The sequence below is a fragment of the Triticum aestivum genome, chromosome 2A, assembly GCF_018294505.1.
Source record: "Triticum aestivum cultivar Chinese Spring chromosome 2A, IWGSC CS RefSeq v2.1, whole genome shotgun sequence".
Classification (NCBI taxonomy): Eukaryota; Viridiplantae; Streptophyta; class Magnoliopsida; order Poales; family Poaceae; genus Triticum; species Triticum aestivum.
The window spans coordinates 375,948,378-375,968,176 of record NC_057797.1 but is presented as its reverse complement, the minus strand read 5'-3'; the positions used below and the strand labels follow the sequence as shown (position 1 = coordinate 375,968,176).

The window sequence follows — 19,799 nt, the reverse complement described above, 5'->3', positions numbered from 1 at the left end:
TTTGTATCTTTTATCATAAAAATACCAAAAATATTATCTTATCATATCTATCAGATCTCACTCTCGTAAGTGGCCTTATAGGGATTGAAAACCCCTATTTGCGTTGGTTGTGAGGATTTATTTTTTTGTGCAGGTGCGAGGGACTCACGCGTAGCCTCCTACTGGACTGATACCTTGGTTCTCAAAAACTGAGGGAAATACTTACGCTACTTTGCTGCATCATCCCTTCCTCTTCGGGGAAAACCAACGCAGTGCTCAAGAGGTAGCAACTTCTGCCCGAAGCCGGGATGACAACGCCGTCAGGAAGGCGCTAGACCTGCTTCCAGTCGATCTTGCGTGCGTCGGCGGCTTCGGTGCACCTCCGTCGTCCATCCCTGCCGGCCCGGTCGTCGCGGCGGCCTCCCTGGTCTTCGCGGTGGCCGTCCCGGGAGACATGGCGGCCCTCGTCCTCGCGGCGTTACGGAGCGCGTGAGTGGCTGTGGAAGAAGCGATCTCGCTAGGAGGAGGAGCGATCCTCGCGGCTCCGGCGTCCACGGTCATCATCGTCATCGCAGCGGTCGCGGTCTTGGTCGTCTTCCCTTCTTCACCCAGCAACCTCCAGGTGGTCGTGCATTCCTGATTCGCTGTCGATCACACCGTAGTGCCAGGTGAACGGGTGTGAGGAGTGAGGGCGACGTGGGATGACGCCACTGGCATCGGGGGTGAAGTCTTCCACCGTTTCAAGGTGCACCAAGACGCGCCGCTTGAGGCTGCGTCGGCCTATCACAACGCTCGGGCCTCTACTGTAGCCCGCGCTTGTTTGCCAGTGATCGTGAGCCGAAGAACCTTGGGGATGGCCGAGGGATTTGCAGACCACACCCACAAGTTGAATGAGGATGAATCTTCTCTCTTCATGGTGGCCACATCGAAGTAGTGAAGGAAAGTATTAGGTCTGAGCACCTGCTCTGCGACCTCATCGCACCAGGCGTTGAGAGGCAAGTTCTCGATGCAGAGGTGCACGTGGTAGTACGCCTCCACCGAGTCGGCATTTTCTTCAGGCCTCCAGTTGGCGGCATGGATGTTGAGACCGTTGCGGCTGAATCGGCCTGGAGACGCCGTGACTTGGTCTCGATGGTGCGGATGCGTGAAGAGCACGAAGAAATCTTCTGGGAAGTGCGGGACCACCTTGATGTAGTTGCGGTCGATGAAGAACTCGCTGGCGATGGCGTCCCTGATCTCCGCGCCACTGACTCGCAGACGGTTGCCTCCAAGCCACACAAAGGCGCCCAGGGTGGCAAGGGAAGCAGCAGCATCCTCCATGGCCTGCGTGGAGGTGATGACGACATGCCCCTCCTCCGGGCGCAGGCTCGGGTCTCCGACTCGTGGTGGCATAGCTGCAGCAACAGCCGGGCGCGGAGATGCAGTTGCAGCTGGAACTGACCGCGGCGTTGCCACGACAGCTGTAGATGGCAAGGGACCGCTTGGTGGGGATGGCTTGGAGGGTGGCGAGGCAGCGCAGTCACGAGCGCGGTGTTCGCAACGTCGACGGGCTCGGCATCTGAGAGGGTTCCGGCAGGCAGCTTTGCATTGGCCTTTGTCCAGGCGGCGATGGCAGATGTGGTGGCGATGCTTGATAAAATATTTGCGCTTCGGAGGGGAATAAGAGGACGCTGCCCTCCTCTGTCTTGAATTTTGGTAGCTGGGGAGCGCCCTCCACCAGTACGCCGACTTTACTATGTGCAATCCCTCTTCATAGCTCGCTCCGGGGGAAGCGGCAGGCTCGGGGCTCGAGCGACAGGACGTCCGCGCCGCACGCCGGCAGGTCTTGAAGGCGCCTGCAGAAGCCGTCTTAAGGTAGGGCGGTGCGTGCCATGAATGGGGGGGGGGGTAGTGGAGTTGAGTCCAGCACTTCCACATTAATGGCAAAGCTGACCGAGCGAGGTAGCCCTACACAAGCGCCAGCCATGGGGGCCTCGAGTTGGGAGTCGACGGCGAACGAGGAGCCCGAGTCGACCGCCACCCAGGCCGGCGATTCCAGATCTGGCGAGTCAGCCACCGGTCGTGGCAAAGTGGGGGTTGCTGAGACACCCAGGAGCTTCTGCGGGTAGGGGAAACCAGGGGGGACGAGCGGTGATGGTGGGGAGCACGCCTGTGCTTGGATCTGGACGGAAGCTGCTGCGGCGGGGGTGGCTGTGGGCGCCGGAGCGACGCGTCGCAGGAGCATGGGCGTGGTGCGCAACATATATATGCCATGAAATCATACTGTTAGAATCTTCTTTCAAATATAAACTCATCACTATACTTTTTGTGGCACACATCTTATATATTGTTGGTCTAACTGATGGCGATAGTAAATCTCGAAATACATACTAGGCCTTATAAACCCGGGTGAAGTAGTCATCTAGGGCAAAAGAAACAATTAAGCGTCCTATTAGATATTTATATAACCTAGTAAACACACATATACATAGTGCCACAATAACTCTTGCTGTTATATTTGTGGATCCACAATTTATTAGAACCGTTTGCATTCTAGACCTGGTGTTCTTGAGCCGTGCTTGCTTGGTGGAAAGGTCCAAGATCCATGGAGAGAACCATCGTGCAATGCCCACATCTAACATTCACAATGTTGTAGTAACAATTGTTTGGCACGTTGACCTGCAAATATGTTTGTATACGTTAACTGCTAATAATTAAACCTGTGTACATGTGTTTTATTATTAAAGGTACTGATGCATAGAACTGTAGTATTTTGGAGTATGAATTATATCACGTGTATTTGTTTTGCAATAAATAATGTACAGGATAAACGTGGCACTGTTGAACTATTATTGTAAGTATAGTAGCTAAATGGAGTATCTTGAATAGTTATCTGTATATGGTAGTCATTCATAAATCATGTATGATAGATCCAAATGAACAGAAACAAGTCACAGGCTAGATTAAATGCTTGCTATCTTGCACCGGCGCTAGCTTGCAAATGGTTCAAGTACAGTCAACAAAACATGCTAGCTATGTGCAACAGTGCTTAGACTTCATAGATACGCACAGGCATGCGCGCGGAGAGAGAGGGAGAGAGAGATATGTACAAAATCATGCGTGCTCTAAAAAGTAGAGTTGTAAGAGCTATATGGGGTCAATGCAAACGGTCAATGTGTGGTGCCCACTAGGTAGAGAGTTATAGTAGCTAGGAATGCATGGTAAAGTTGCACCATGTCTCATATCTATACCGTACCCTGATGTATGATGAGAAAGTATTAGAATAAATCCGAGGCGCACCGTCGATCTACCGAGGATCAAGCAATCACATCAGCATAACACCGAGATTTGTTAACGAGGTTCACCATCATGGGCTACATCCCTGGGGCATGACTACGGGTGCTCCTCCCATGACACCGTCACAATACCGTACACCGGCCACCCGGGCGCCGGCACACGCCGCTGGCTCCCCCTTGCACGCCTGTGCTATTATGTTGGCATATTTTACATCGTGTGTCTACCCCCGCTATATATGACAGGCCTAGGATACAAGTGTCCTATTAGGACACAACTCCTACCCTGTCTACACACGTCCAAATCTAAGTCCAATTGTAACATACCTTGTACAATAATATTCGACACAATTCTAACAAACTCCACCTTGGCGAATATTCTTCACCACCTTGGGTTCATCCATGCGTCGAACCTCCATGTACACTGAACTTGAGATACGCCATGAGCTCCCCTGCTACTCCTAGACTCCATGTGACTCCACCTGCAACTGTAGTCTCTTCTCGTCTTCTTCACAGTCAATACTCGAGCAAAAATTAAGTTTCTCATTACTCTACTTTGTGCTCCCAACTTCCGGAGTTTCCGTTGAACGCCATCACAAACCGACCACTGTCTGCATGAAAGTGAACAACTCAGGTATTGGATGCCACATATAAGAGTTACGTGAACTCAACATCACCGCTCTTCCTTGACCGCCTTTCTGAAACTTGAAGGAATTTCACCATTGCCCTGTGTCACCCTGAGTCAAATTCACAGTTGTCTCATCTTTTTTTCCCGGTTAGTCTTTGACATGTCCCACAGCCATAGCACTCTGCCTCCTTCTGTCTTGTCATCCGCACTTTGCCATGTGCACCGAGCACCACAGAATATACGGGCGTGTACTCTCTTAGCTTTTGACAATTTCAGACTCTTTGGCACTTTCTCAGATTCTCCATGGTTAACTCCTGTCCATCTTCCGACACTGATAGACCAGTCACCAACTTGAATCCGGTACTCATCAACACTGCTTCAGCACCCCTTGCACAATTTGTCTGACCACATGTCTGACCACCAGTGCCTTGGCCTGTCGCTGTGTCCCGTGCTTACCGCACGCCTCGCCGCTATCACCGCGTCGAGTCTCTGCTGTCCTGGTCGAGTCTCCTAAGGTCGCGAACCCACGCCACTCAACCCCCACTGCAGAGAACCATCGATCATCACCGACCAATGTCGACTACTATGCCTTCATCAGACCATTGGGCCCCAGTCTGATCCGTGTGTCTCTCGCTATCCCATTGAAATAGGCTTCGACTCTTCATGCATTTACGCCGTAGCCCCTCCATCTGCATAGAGTGAAGTCTTTCGCTAGACTCCAGCTCCACCTTCAACATGACTCCATGGTAGATGATCAGTCCACCCTCACACCCAGTTGACTTCAAGCTCCTTGTGTACACCACCTTGAATCAACCCTGCGTCATAGTCTCGTCGAAGCCGCACAAGCCCTCAGGCCTGCACCACGTGTTTCCACGCCCTAGAAGTCGGCCACCATCAGCATCACGCTCCTATGTCGTCGTCGCCGAAATCACCACCGTCTTCTGCTTTGACCAACATTCACGTCAGTCCATCAGACAATCCCATCCGACCCAGCCGAAATTATCCGACTACGGTCATGCTCCACCCTACGTCGTGTTCGCCTTGCACGTCTGTGCATTGCCTTGACGCCCTGTGTATGCATGATCCTCTTTGTGCAATGCATTCCAGGCTCCCAAATCATCTTTGACGAATTCCCATCCATCACATAATACTTCCATGTTAACTGGCTTAAATTTCTGCAATGACTTCAAGCATCCCTATTGCACCAATAAATCCCGCATCCCTATCTGCCATATCTTGAAGCTTTCGGTCCCGACGAACTTCTGCGCTTCAAATGTAGCGACCAGACCTCAAACGGTCCAATCTCTGTGCTCTAATGTCATCCCTGGATCAGTAATGCTGACACCACACAGTACTTGAAGGATTTATAGCAGAGTAGCAATCACACACTTATTACATCGAGTGTCTCCAAAGATAACTTATTACAATAATCATGGCTTAAGGCCATCTAATAACGATAACAGCGGAAGGCTTGGAAGATAAGTGAGTCCATCAACTCCAACGGCATCACTGAGTATAGAACCACGACCTAAAACTCCTTAATCGTCGTCTGAAAAGTCTACAACATTAAAGTTGCAGCCCGAAAACGGGTCAACACATGGAATATGCTGGCAATGTAACACATAGAGAATAATGTAATGAAACAACTATACTATATGCATATTTGGCTGGTGGAAAGCTCTATGGTTACTGTTTTGCGTAAAGCCAATTTTTCCCTACTGCAAAGGAATAAATTTATTTAACTATTATGGTGGTTGTTAAACATTGAGAATGGTTGACAGCATTCTCAATCCCAATTAAACATCATCATTAAACAAACCCAACAAAATTAATCTTTAGAGTAACATGTTGAGATTCACATGATAATCCAGGTACTAGATACTCAAGGTGTCCATAACCGGGGACACGGTTAACCCTGATTAGTTTATACACTCTGCAGAGGTTTGCGCACTTTTCCCCACAAGACTCGATCGCCTCCGTTTGGTTTCTCGCACTACACGGTGTTTGAGAAACGGATGACCGAGACATAGTCTTTCAGAAGCGCTAGCACCTTACGATGGGTAGACCGTACCACCTACATCCCCTACATCTGCTAGTCTACCATTGTAAGAGTTCGCACGACTTAGTCAACTATGCTAGAGCCCATAATAGCTTGTGGCTGCACACGGAAGTTTCTAGCATGAAAAATCTCATGATCCCTTTGAGCCTGGGTGGCGGTCCAAAAGAAAACAGGCAATCCTAGAATACCCAGGTGCCTCAATCCTCCCAGATGTGTGTTTAGGTTGCCACCTTAAGTAAACCATTAATTAACAAAGCTCACATCTGCCATGGATACACTCACCCAATCCACGTCTACTAGCATAGCATAGCAATAATAAGCAAACGTAGAAGTAACTCCCAAAGGTTTGATAATTAGACAGGTAATAGGTACTACCTCAACTACTTCCCAAACCCACAATTTAATTAGATCCTAATCATGCAATGTGTAAGGAATGATCTAATAAAACTGGGTAGTAGGAGGTATGATCAAAGTGTTACTTGCCTTGCTGATGATTCGGGAAACCTAGCGATTCGAAGTAACAGGCGGCGCACTCCGGGTACTCTATCACAAACAAACAAGCATACAATAAGTACTCAGCTAATGCACAGGTAAAACTTGATTAAGAGATCTAACCAGAAAGTTCAACTTAAGAATTCCGGTTGGCAAAAAGGAATCGAATCGAACGAAGCAACGAAAGACAAACGACAAAAGAAACAGGTTTCGTTTACTATTCTGGATCTAGGGCAATTTTTACAGTGGCAAAAACTTGTTTAAGTTGGTTAAACGGAAAGAGGGTTTCGAGATGAAACTCCAAGCGCTTGAGTCGCCTGATGATGGGGTTATGTACCTAGGGTAGGGTCATGGACCTGATCTAAGTACCTTACCCAAAGACACCCTTAGAAGAAGTCGCCTTCCAGTCGACCAACGAGAGTCACACTCGACTGACTTGAAGGACTCGACCACGAAGACTCACTCGACCACCAGAAGGTCAAGAGGCACTCTGCACTGCAACGGCCTGTAATCAAGTAGACTTTATGATAGTAAAGGCACTTTATGTGGGGCATTACCAGTAACGCCCCAGACTTAACTCACCTTAAACCCTCTCCTACGTGGGCTGGCTGGGGTCTTGGCGCACTCTATATAAGCCACCCCCCTCCACAGGCAGAGGGGTTCGGCACCTTGTAACTCATATACTCATAATCCACTCGACCGCCTCCGGGCTCCGAGACGTAGGGCTATTACTTCCTCCGAGAAGGGCCTGAACTCGTACATCCTTTGTGTTTACAACCTCTCCATAGCTAGGACCTTGCCTCTCCATACCTACCCCCCACTCTACTGTCAGGCTTAGAACCACGACAGTTGGTGCCCACCGTGGGGCAGGTGTTTTAGCGATTTTGTGGAGAAGTTGCGATTCTTCCGAGTACTTTCATCATGGTGTCTGCTGGAGTTTTGGTCGAGGGTCAAGAGATCCGTCTCGGCACTCTCACCTTCATCGCCGACGACTCTGCATGGCTCCAGGAGGCTCCACTCGACGTAGATGCGCTCCCCGTCCGCGGTGCGACGCATTTTCGCGCTTATGTCCGCGGCGTTCTGCTGCGGCAACCGTCGACCCAGTATCGGTCGGCTCCTCCATCGTCCACCCTCCCGGTCTCCCGCCAGCGCAAGCGCTCGGGCCGGTCGAGGCTTCAGCGATGGGTGAGGCACGCAGTGGCTCGTCAATCGGCCACCACCCAAGTTGCGGCAATCGAGCCCGACGAACCTCTCTACGGCTTGTTCGACCTGTCGACTGGCTCCGTAGAGACTACATCCGAGTGCGGTAGCAGTGATCGAGCGGCGGAAATCTTGATGGTCGACGGGCCCCACAGTCCCCCTGGCTTCGCCCGTGGTGGTGGAGCAGGTGACGGCGGCGACCCTACGCGAGGCTACGAAGAGTACCAACCCGAGCCACTCGACTCTCTGCAAAGAGAGGAACTTCGCCGCAGGAACGAAGATCCCCTGCGTATTCCCATCGCAGGAGAAACCCCCGAGGCTCGTGCCTTGGAGGAGGCGCGTCTGGCCAATCTGGCCGAGCGCACTCGACTGGAGAACCTTCAGCGAGCACTCGACGAGCGCGCGCGGCAACGAGTTCCCGAAAACAGTCGACGTCAACTCTTCCTGCCGACTCAGGTATATCGAACCCCAATTCAGAATTTAGCAGCTGCGACCCGTATAGCAGAGTCCATCCAACCTTCGCAGTCGGAAGCCGGCAGAGGTTTGCTGCAGATCAGGGATCTGCTCCGGGCAGCAGGAGATCAGAATTCAGCCGTGTCTCAGTCGCGCAACAGAATTCACAGTCGATCCGTCACTGTGAATACGGTTCAGTCGGCTCATAGCCCCAGATCGCCTCCGCGGCGTGAAGGGCGCGAGAATCGACGAGATCAATATGGCGACAGACTCGACCGAGATGATAGGCGTCGAGTGCCCTATTCCCCTCCGAGGGGTGGGTCTTACGCTCCTCGGCAGCCAGATGATAGGCGTCAGTACAATACGGGGCGTAGAGTTCCAGTCGACCCCAGAGAACCAGGCTTCGACGCGCGATCCATTATCGTGCAAGGGTTGGTTGACCGGAACAGAGCCCATCGAGGTGGACTCGACAGAGATGCACCCACAAGCAGTCGAGTGCATGTTTCTGGTCCTGAATGTTTCAGCAGAGCTATCAGAGCCGCAGTTATCCCTCCCAATTTCAGGTTGGCAACAGGAGTCAGCAAGTTCACTGGTGAGTCTAAGCCTGAAACTTGGCTTGAAGACTACCGAGTGGCAGTTCAGATTGGTGGTGGGAACGACGAGGTGGCCATGAAGCATTTGCCCCTCATGTTGGAAGGTTCTGCCAGGGCATGGTTGACTCAGTTACCTCCTAGCAGCATTTACACTTGGGAAGACCTGTCCCGAGTGTTCGTCAGGATGTTTGAAGGAACTTGCAAGCGGCCAGCTGGATTAATAGAGTTGCAAGTCTGCGTGCAGAAGGCCAATGAGACTCTCAGAGAGTATATTCAGAGGTGGATCACTTTGCACCACACTGTGGAAAATGTGTCTGATCATCAGGCAGTCTGCGCCTTCAAAGACGGCGTCAAGAACAGAGAACTGAGTTTGAAGTTTGGTCAAACCGGTGACATGACCTTGAGTCGGATGATGGAGATTGCTACCAAATACGCCAACGGCGAAGAAGAAGACCGACTCCGAAGCGGCAAGCACAAGCCGAGTCAGTCGGAAAAAGGAAACACCAGTCGGAAACAGAAGCGGAAGGCTGAACCGGCAGCTCCTGGAGAGGCTCTGGCCGTGACTCAAGGAAAGTTTAAGGGGAAACCAAAAGGATCCTGGAACCCCAAGAAGGTAAAGGATAAAGAAGGGAACGACGTGATGGATATGCCATGTCACATTCACACGAAGAAAGACGAAGAGGGGAATATCATTTACCCGAAGCACACCACTCGCCAATGTCGACTCCTGATCCAGCAGTTTCAGGGAAAACAGTCTAAGGACAAGGAGAAGGAGTCGGACAAAGTTGAAGACAAGGAGGACAGTGAGGAAGGATATCTGCATATCAACTCCACTCTGATGATCTTTGCAGATGTGGAAAGCAAGAGTCGACTGAAAGTCATTAACCGAGAGGTGAACATGGTTGCCCCAGCGAAAGCAAATTATCTGAAATGGTCTCAAACACCCATCACATTCGACCAATCTGATCACCCTACTCATATTGCCACCCCTGGGAGGCAAGCTTTGGTGGTCGATCCAGTTGTCGAAGGCACTCGACTGACAAAGGTGCTGATGGATGGTGGAAGTGGGTTGAACTTATTGTATGCAGACACATTGAAAGGTATGGGCATTTCGATGTCCCGACTGAGCACTAGTAACATGAGCTTTCATGGAGTTATACCAGGGAAGAAGGCCGAGTCACTCGGCCAGATAGCTTTGGACGTGGTGTTTGGTGATTCGAAGCATTTTCGCAAAGAAAAGTTGACGTTTGAGGTCGTGGATTTTCAGAGTGCATATCATGCCATTTTGGGGAGACCAGCTTACGCACGGTTCATGGCTCGACCATGCTACGTGTACCTCAAATTGAAGATGCCCGGTCCCAAAGGAGTGATCACTGTCACCGGTGACCGGAAAAAGGCAGAAGAGTGCTTTCAGAAGGGCTCCAAGATCGCCGATTCCCAGGTGACAGCGGTCGAGTTCGAAGAATATAAGCAAAACGCAGATCCGAGTGACTTGCTGCGATCCAAGAAGCCCGCCACAGAGTCTGCATTCCAGTCGTCTGGGGAGACGAAGCCTGTTCATATTCACCCGACCGACCCCGATGCAGCTCCGACCCGCATCTCCACAACACTCGACCCAAAATAGGAAGAAGCGCTCATCCAGTTCCTCCGTGAGAACTGGGACATTTTTGCATGGAAGCCCGCTGACATGCCAGGTGTTCCCAGGGGACTGGCTGAGCATCGCTTAAGAGTCGACTCATCTGCAAAACCAGTCAAAGAGCATCTTCGGCGGTCCGCCGTCCAGAAGAGAAAAGCCATTGGTGAAGAAGTGGCTCGACTGTTGGCGGCAGGATTTATCCGAGAGATATACCACTCCGAGTGGCTCGGTAATGTCGTCATGGTTCCTAAGAAGGACAAGTCGCTCCGAATGTGCATTGATTTCAAGCACATCAACCGGGCCTGCCCGAAAGATCATTTTCCTCTCCCTCGCATAGATCAAATTGTTGACTCGACCGCGGGATGCGAGAGGTTATCTTTTTTAGATGCTTACTCCGGGTACCACCAGATCCGTCTGTACGGACCCGACGAGGTAAAAACAGCTTTCATCACTCCATTCGGGTGCTTCTGCTATATCACCATGCCATTCGGCCTCAAGAATGCCGGAGCCGCATTTATGCGAATGATTCAGAAGTGTCTACTCACTCAAATCAGTCGGAATGTGGAAGCATATATGGATGATATCGTTGTCAAGTCGTGAAAAGGTTCCGACCTGCTCGCTGATCTCGCCGAAACATTTGCCAACCTCAGAAGGTACGATATCAAGCTCAATCCATCAAAGTGCACATTTGGAGTTCCTGGTGGCAAGTTACTCGGTTTTCTCGTTTCCGAACGGGGAATCGACGCTAACCCAGAGAAGATTGGCACTATTCTCCGAATGAAACGCCCTGTGCGAGTGCATGATGTCCAGAAGCTTACTGGATGCTTGGCCGCATTAAGTCGATTCATCTCACGACTCGGTGAAAAGGCATTGCCTCTTTACCGACTGATGAAGAAGACAGACAAGTTCGAGTGGACTCCAGAAGCTGATGCAGCGTTTGCCGAGCTAAAAGCTCTGCTCTCCACCCAGCCGGTGCTTGCTGCTCCAATCAGCAAAGAGCCTCTGTTGCTCTATATCGCAGCCACAGGACAAGTCGTCAGTACTGTGCTAACGGTCGAGCGGGAAGAAGAAGGAAAAGCCCTCAAAGTTCAGCACCCAGTGTATTATTTGTCTGAAGTCTTGACTCCATCCAAGCAGAGATATCCTCATTATCAGAAGCTTGTATATGGAATATACATGACCACAAAGAAGGTTGCTCATTATTTCTCTGATCATTCCATCACAGTCGTCAGCGACGCTCCACTATCAGAGATTTTGCACAACAGGGATGCAACTGGTCGAGTGGCCAAATGGGCGATTGAACTTCTTCCCCTTGATATCAAGTTTGAGGCAAAGAAAGCCATTAAGTCCCAGGCAATAGCAGATTTCCTCGCCGAGTGGATTGAACAACAGCAGCCGACTGAAGTTCACTCGGAGCATTGGACCATGTTCTTTGATGGCTCTAAGATGTTGAATGGTTCCGGTGCTGGGGTTGTCCTGGTTTCCCCAAGAGGAGATAGGCTCAGATATGTGCTCCAGATTCACTTTGATTCCTCCAACAATGAGGCAGAATATGAGGCCCTCTTATATGGGTTGCGCATGGCCATTTCACTCGGCGTCCGTCGCCTGATGGTCTATGGCGACTCGGATTTAGTGGTCAATCAGGTGATGAAAGAGTGGGACGTGAGAAGCCCAGCCATGACTAGATACTGCAGTGCAGTGAGGAAGCTGGAAAAGAAGTTCGAGGGGTTGGAGCTCCATCATATACCCCGACTGAAAAATCAAGCAGCTGATGATCTAGCAAAGATAGGTTCCAAGAGAGAAGCCATTCCGAGTGGTGTGTTCTTGGAGCATATACACACTCCGTCAGTCAAAGAAGATCCTTTCACCGAAGAAACTCCACAGCCCAAGAGTGCCACAGATCCGACTGAAGTTGAAGTCCCAGCGGTGGTCGACTTGATCATGGAGGTTTTGGTGGTCATTCCCGACTGGACGATTCCGTATGTCGCATATATCCTGAGAAAAGAGCTTCCGGAGGATGAGGAAGAGGCTCGACAGATCGTCCGTCGATCTAAGGCCTTTACCGTTATCAAAGGACAATTATACAGAGAAAGCGCGACTGGAGTTGGTCAGAAGTGCATAACACCAGAAGAAGGTCGACTCATCCTCAATGATATTCACTCGGGGACCTGTGGTCATCACGCGTCCTCTCGGACCATCGTGGCCAAAGCATACCGAGCCGGATTTTACTGGCCAAAGGCGAATGAGATGGCAAAAGAAATAGTCGATAAGTGCGAGGGATGTCAATTCTACTCGAATATGTCACACAAGCCTGCGTCAGCTCTGAAGACCATCCCACTCGTCTGGCCTTTCGCAGTATGGGGATTGGACATGGTCGGTCCTTTGAGAACAGGACGAAGTGGCTTCACGCATGTACTGGTGGCAGTCGACAAGTTCACCAAGTGGATCGAGGCTAAACCAATCAAGAGCCTTGACACCGGTACTGCTGTTAGCTTCATCAGGGAACTAATATTCAGATATGGAGTCCCACACAGCATCATTACGGATAATGGGTCGAACTTTGACTCAGAGGAATTCAGAGCTTTCTGCAACTCCCAGGGCACACGGGTCGACTACGATTCAGTCGCCCATCCGCAGTCAAATGGACAAGCAGAGCGAGCTAATGGACTGATTCTTAAGGGATTGAAACCTCGACTGATGCGTGATCTCAAACACGCGGCTGGAGCTTGGGTCGACGAACTTCCCTCAGTACTCTGGGGACTGCGGACCACACCTAATCGGTCGACCGGAAGAACTCCATTCTTCTTGGTCTACGGAGCTGAAGCAGTCTTGCCGAGTGATCTTCTCCACAATGCTCCTCGAGTTGAAATCTACAACGAAGCAGACGCTGAACAAGCGTGGCAAGACGCAGTCGACCTTTTAGAGGAAGAAAGGGAGATGGCTCTGATCCGCTCGACCATCTATCAACAAGAGTTGCGTCGTTTCCACGCCAGAAATGTGAGAGGTCGAGCCTTCCAGGAAGGAGATTTAGTTCTCCGAGTGGATCAGCACAAACCACACAAGCTTGCTCCTTCTTGGGAAGGTCCCTTCATCGTCACCAAGGTTCTCCACAACGGGGCGTACCGTCTTTACAACGTCGAGCATAATATCGACGAACCCCGAGCTTGGAACGCGGAGCTACTCCGCCCATTCTACACTTAAGTTTTATCACTCGGATGAGTTGCAATAAAGTACTTTTGTAGTTCATGGACCTCAAAATAATAGTGTCATAGTCCCTCCATAATTTCTGTCACTTTTTATTTTTGTCCACATAAAATTCCCCCTCAGTGGGTGACTTAGCTGCGAATCCGTTTCGCCTAAGTTTGTAAAAATCCTACCGAGAGGTGAGCCAGACTCCCACTCGGAGGCTTAGCCGCGAATCCGTTTCGCCTAAGTTTATCAAAATCCTACCGAGTGGTAAGCTAGCCTTCCACTCGGCGGCTTAGCTGCAGTCCAAGGACTCGCCTAAGTTTATCAAAATCCTACCGAGTGGTAAGCCAGCCTTCCACTCGGGGGCTTAGCTGCAGTCCAAGGACTCGCCTAAGTTTATAAAAATCCTACCGAGTGAAGAGCAACCCTCTCACTCGGGGGCTTAGCTGCAGTCCAAGCACTCGCCTAAGTTATAAAAATCCTACCGAGTGAAGAGCAACCCTCACACTCGGGGGCTTAGCTGCAGTCCAAGCACTCGCCTAAGTTATAAAAATCCTACCGAGTGAGGAGCAACCCTCTCACTCGGAGGCTTAGCTGCAGCCCTGTGCTCACCTAAGTTATAAAAATCCTACCGAGTGAAGAGCAACCCTCTCACTCGGGGGCTTAGCTGCAGTCCAAGCACTCGCCTAAGTTATAAAAATCCTACCAAGTGAAGAGCAACCCTCTCACTCGGGGGCTTAGCTGCAGTCCAAGCACTCGCCTAAGTTATAAAAATCCTACCGAGTGAAGAGCAACCCTCTCACTCGGGGGCTTAGCTGCAGTCCAAGCACTCGCCTAAGTTATAAAAATCCTACCGAGTGAGGAGCAACCCTCTCACTCGGAGGCTTAGCTGCAGCCCTGTGCTCGCCTAAGTTATAAAAATCCTGCCGAGTGGAGAGCAACCTTCTCACTCGGAGGCTTAGCCGCAGTGCTAGCCTAAGTTATCGAAATCCTACCGAGTGAAGAGTAAAACCTCTCACTCGGGGGCTTAGCCGCAGCCCAGTGCTCGCCTAAGTCGACTAAAGAATAAGTCGATTGCAGTAAAGGCGCCTTGCTTTGAACCTGCAAAAGACATTTCGAGCCGAAGGCAATCGTATTCAAGCACCAAATTCAAGTTTGAATCGATATCTAAAGCAACCAAAAGTGCTCAGGCGTCAAGCCCGTTAAGGTTTGTCGGTTACAATTCCACTCGGCATACCGAGGCAAATTTAAAGCGTCGAGCCAGAAGAAGTTTTTTACCCCTCCTGTGGAGGGCTGGAAGGTGCAACGAATTCATCAAGGTCAATTCCGTCGGCGATCCGAGTGGCAGCTGCAAGGAAAGTTTCCATAAAGGACCTGAAGTCGTGCTTCTTGGTATTGGCCACCCGAAGGGCCGCCAGCTTCTCTTCTCGCGCATCTTTGCAGTGAACTCGGGCCAGACACAGAGCGACATCTGCACCACACCGAGCCGAGGACTTCTTCCACTCCTGCACTCGACCAGGGATCGTGTTCAAGCGGGCCATCAGCGACTCAAGGTCATTCTGAAATGTCTCCTCAGGCCAGAGCGTCGAGTCGATGCGCGACGTGGCGGCCTTCAGCTTTGCGAGATAGTCCACGACAGCTGCAACACGGGACTCCAGTCGGAAGACTTCCATGGCAACTTCGTCGTTCACCGGAGAATTGACGGGGTCGAGGTTTGGCTCCAGCCGGCTAGTTTCTTCTTCAAAGTTTTGACAAAATTCTGCAAGGGTGATCACTAAGTCAAGGGGATGGTCGAATGGAAAAATCACAATTGGAAATGTCTGCCAAGCATAGAGGTTTACCTTCAAGCATAAGAAACAGCTTCTTGGCAAGTCCACTCAGGAAGGCCTCCAGATCAGTTTTCTTCCCAGTCAATTTGCTGACTTGGTCGGTCAGGGCAGCTTTATCAGTTTTCAGTCGACTGACCTCCTTGTTGGCAATCCCAAGAGCAGCTTTCAGATTGGTATTGTCTTGTTCAAGCTTGGTGACTGAAGCTAACTTCTCGTCAGCAAGCTTGATCTTCTCAGCTAGCTCAAGGTCTTTCTTCTGTTGGGCCTCCCTTACCTTACCTGCAAGTTACAGCAAGATCAGATTTTGAAACAAGCAAGGGGAAAAGCAGTCATCAGCGTCTCACCAAACATACCTTCGGTCTCCTCCTTTGCCTTTGTCAGCTTCTCCTGAACCAGCTTCAAGCTCAGCTCGACTTGAGTATGCTTGTGTTCCAGCTCTGAGTAGCGAGTCACAAGATCACAAGAGTTCTGCGAAGAACCAATCGACTAAATGTCAAATATAATTCACTTCCGAGTGAAAAAGGGAAAACCACACGTTTCTAAGACTACAGCCGAATACAAGCATTCGACCGTAGTCTCGGGGACTACACCCAGTGGGTGCACTCAGCGTGCCCCCACTAATCCTGTTGAAGACAAAGTCGACCAGTCGACCTCAAAAAAAAAAGTGCGAGATGCATTCTCTAAGACTGTGATCAACTGCAAGCAGTCGACCACAGTCTCGGGGACTACACCCAGTGGGTGCACTCAGCGTGCCCCCACCGGTTTGTGAAATCCAGTCGACCAGTCGACTGACAGAAAGATTGACATCATAAAGCCTAAGGCCGACTGCCAGCAGTCGACCTTAGCCTTGGGGACTACACCCAGCGGGTGCACTCAGCGTGCCCCCGCTAACTCGGAGTTTATTCGACACACCCACTAGGTGACTACTATAAATTCCAGAAAGGAAAAGTTTTTGGTAACATATCCAACAGAACAAACAGTGGTCGACTGACCTGGACATTGCTTTGGAGGGCAGAGCTGGCGTCATAAGCTGCCTGGCTCGCATCCCGGATGGTCTTCAACTGCTCCATCATGATTCCCGCCTGGCATATCGCCTCCTTCGCTGCGCCAGCTTGGTCCTCTGGGACGTGGTGCGTCATGAAGAGGGAGGGCTGTTGAGCACTCGTCAGTGGATTTGCGAAGGACACCGTGTGTCGAGTGGTGTTCTCTTCCTCCACAGTCAGAATCTCAGGCGCCGTCACATCCTGAGGCACCTTACTGGTGGACGCTTTCCGACTCCTCCTGCGCTTCAGCGGCTCTTCATCCTCCTCATCATCAGGAAGATTGATAACAGTATTGGGTGGAGCTGCGGAGAAGAATCAGGATCAGAGATCGCGAGTCAGTCGACTAAGAACGGCGTTAAGAATACAGTACCTGGGTTCGAAGTTGCTGCGTCCTCCATCTCGTGGTCATCGGCCCGGGCCGAGGTTTCAGAAGTAGCAGCACTGCAACTCCAAAGGATCAGTCGACTAACTTCAGCGTCGACCAGAGACAGAGTTCACACAAAATAAGAAAATATGAGCAGCCTGGTTACCCTGATATGGTGGGGATGGACACCTTCATCTTCAGCAGGAGCTTGATCGGCTTCGACGAGGCCGCCCTGGGCTGCTTCGGCACCTTTTCAGTCGGCACCGGAGAGGTGGTCCGAGGGCGCTTGGTTGACTGAGTGGCGGTCGCAACCCCCTTACCACGTTCGGTCGAAGGGTCGTGGACAAGCTTCGACCGCCTTTCTGAGCGCGGTGGTACGACCTCCTCCTCCTCTTCTTCCTCGTCCTCGACGTCATCTTCATCACCGTCATCATCATCATCGTCGTCGTCATCCTCTGCAACATCCGAGTCCCATTCCTCCTCTTCCTGACTCTCGCCCCCGCTCGCCTCGCCCTCCTCAGTCGAAGCTTGTGCCCCATTGGGCATCGAGTACAGCTCGGTGAGGGCCTAGCAGATGTCCAGACAAGGATCAGTCGGTCAGTCGGCAGGGTAAACAGAAATGAATGCGACAAGAGCGCAGTGGAGAGCAGGGCAAGTGTACCTTGTTTGGGTCGCTGTTGTGGTCAAGTGGAGGAATCCTTCTGGCTCCGCGTGGGTTATCCTTGTTTCCGGTAACGGCTGCCATCCATCTTTCCAGAGTGACGTCGTCGACTGCTTCTGGATGGACTCTAGTCTCGTCTTCGGTCCCACAGTACAACCACATGCAGTGGCTCCGGAACTGAAGGGGCTGGATGCGACGCCTGAGGAAGACCTCCAGGAGGTCCATGCCCGTCACTCCCTCCCGAACCAACTGCACCACGCGCTCCATCAACATCTTCACGTCAGCTTTCTCCTCCGGAATCAGCTTCAGAGGGGAGGGCTTGTTCACTCGGTCCATGGTAAACGGAGGGAGTCCACTCAACTGCCCTGGCGTCGACTGGGCCTGGCAGTAGAACCAAGTCGACTGCCAGCCTCTGACGGACTCGGGAAAAGTCATGGGCGGGAAGGTGCTCTTATTCCTCACCTGGATCCCTAGACCCCCACACATTTGGACGACTCGGGTTCTCTCGTCACCTGGGCTCGCCTTCTTCACGGTCTGAGAGCGACACGTGAATATATGTTTGAACAAGCCCCAGTGCGGTCGACAGCCCAAGAAACCCTCACACATGGACACGAATGCAGCAAGATAGGCAATGGAGTTTGGGGTAAAGTGGTGAAGCTGCGCTCCGAAGAAATTCAAGAAGCCACGGAAGAAAACACTCGGCAGCAAGGAAAACCCACGATCAACATGAGTAGCCAAAAGCACACACTCACCCTCTTCTGGCTGAGGCTGCCACTCCTTCCCCGGAAGCCTCGCAGCTCCGTGAGGGATCAAGTCCTCGTGGGCCATGTCGAGGAGGTCCTTCTCTGTGATGGTCGACTGGATCCAGTCTCCTTGGACCCAGCCCTTCGGCAGGCGGGATCTGGACGAGGACCCTCCGCGGCTGGTGGATCTCCCCTTCGCCTTCTCCGACGCCGACGCCTTCTTTGCGCGCTCCAGCGCCGCCGTCTTCTCCTTGGCCATGGTCGCCGGCGAGATGCGCGAAGGGAAGTGGTGCGGGGGCGAGAGCGAGCACGCTGGGCGGAGAAGAAGGAAGCAGAGAGAGGGAGAGAATGCTGAGGCGCAGCACAGAAATCCTCGCCGGGCACATTTATAAGGTCCCTTCCGAGTGGATGACAGGTGGGCCCGTCGATCTAATCATATCTGGGAGCAGTTATGCAGACGGGATACGTGGCGAAAAAGGCGGCGCGGAGATCGAGGCATCTATGCCCCGTCCCATCCGAACGCCGCGGTCCGCCCCGCTTCGCGCGCGTCCCCAAATTTCGCATCCCGCGGAATCCGCGAACAACAAATCAGTCTGTCAGACGCGGTGTTTCCGGCGATCCGTCGCTCGGAGATCGTCGAAGCCCGAAAGATCACTCGACGCAAAAATAGAATGGATCGAGTCGACTGAAGGCAAATTGCTCCCTGTCGACGGAGAGATTCTTTGGTCCAGGACAACGCACGACCAGGGCACAAAGGTTAATCGGAAACGACATCAACTCCTTCCTCACTCGAAGCCTCAATCCATTCGGGGGCTAATGATGGGGTTATGTACCTAGGGTAGGGTCATGGACCTGATCTAAGTACCTTACCCAAAGACACCCTTAGAAGAAGTCGCCTTCCAGTCGACCAACGAGAGTCACACTCGACTGACTTGAAGGACTCGACCACGAAGACTCACTCGACCACCAGAAGGTCAAGAGGCACTCTGCACTGCAACGGCCTGTAATCAAGTAGACTTTATGATAGTAAAGGCACTTTATGTGGGGCGTTACCAGTAACGCCCCAGACTTAACTCACCTTAAACCCTCTCCTACGTGGGCTGGCTGGGGTCTTGGCGCACTCTATATAAGCCACCCCCCTCCACAGGCAGAGGGGTTCGGCACCTTGTAACTCATATACTCATAATCCACTCGACCGCCTCCGGGCTCCGAGACGTAGGGCTATTACTTCCTCCGAGAAGGGCCTGAACTCGTACATCCTTTGTGTTTACAACCTCTCCATAGCTAGGACCTTGCCTCTCCATACCTACCCCCACTCTACTGTCAGGCTTAGAACCACGACACCTGATTCCGATAAACGAGCGAAAAGATAAACTAAAACGAAAATCGGATCAGAAACCGCGATCAGAAAATCGCGGATTTAATCCGAGAAAAAGAAAAACGACGAACAGTCTAACGAACGAACGTTGGTTAACTGAATCTGAACGAAGAACGCGTTCGTTAAAACGAACGAACGAGCGAACACTCGCTAATTAGCATAAACCGGGAAAAAACCGATCTAAAGAAAAACGAAACAAAAACAAAAAACCGACGAAAACCGAACAGTTTTTTCGGGAAAACCGGCGGCTGGATCGAGGTAAACCTCGGGTGGCGGGACG

General features: G+C 51.5%; 1 protein-coding gene across 1 annotated transcript in view; it reads right to left on the bottom strand.

Moving 5' to 3' along the window:
• The window catches only part of LOC123191675 (protein YABBY 1-like), a 77,201-nt gene that overhangs the window by 18,917 nt on the left and 38,485 nt on the right, over positions 1–19,799 (bottom strand). Inside the window, exon 2 of the mRNA XM_044604325.1 lies at positions 2,518–2,637. Within this exon, the coding sequence (XP_044460260.1) occupies positions 2,518–2,637 (120 nt within the window). The remainder of the gene's footprint in view (positions 1–2,517; positions 2,638–19,799) is intronic.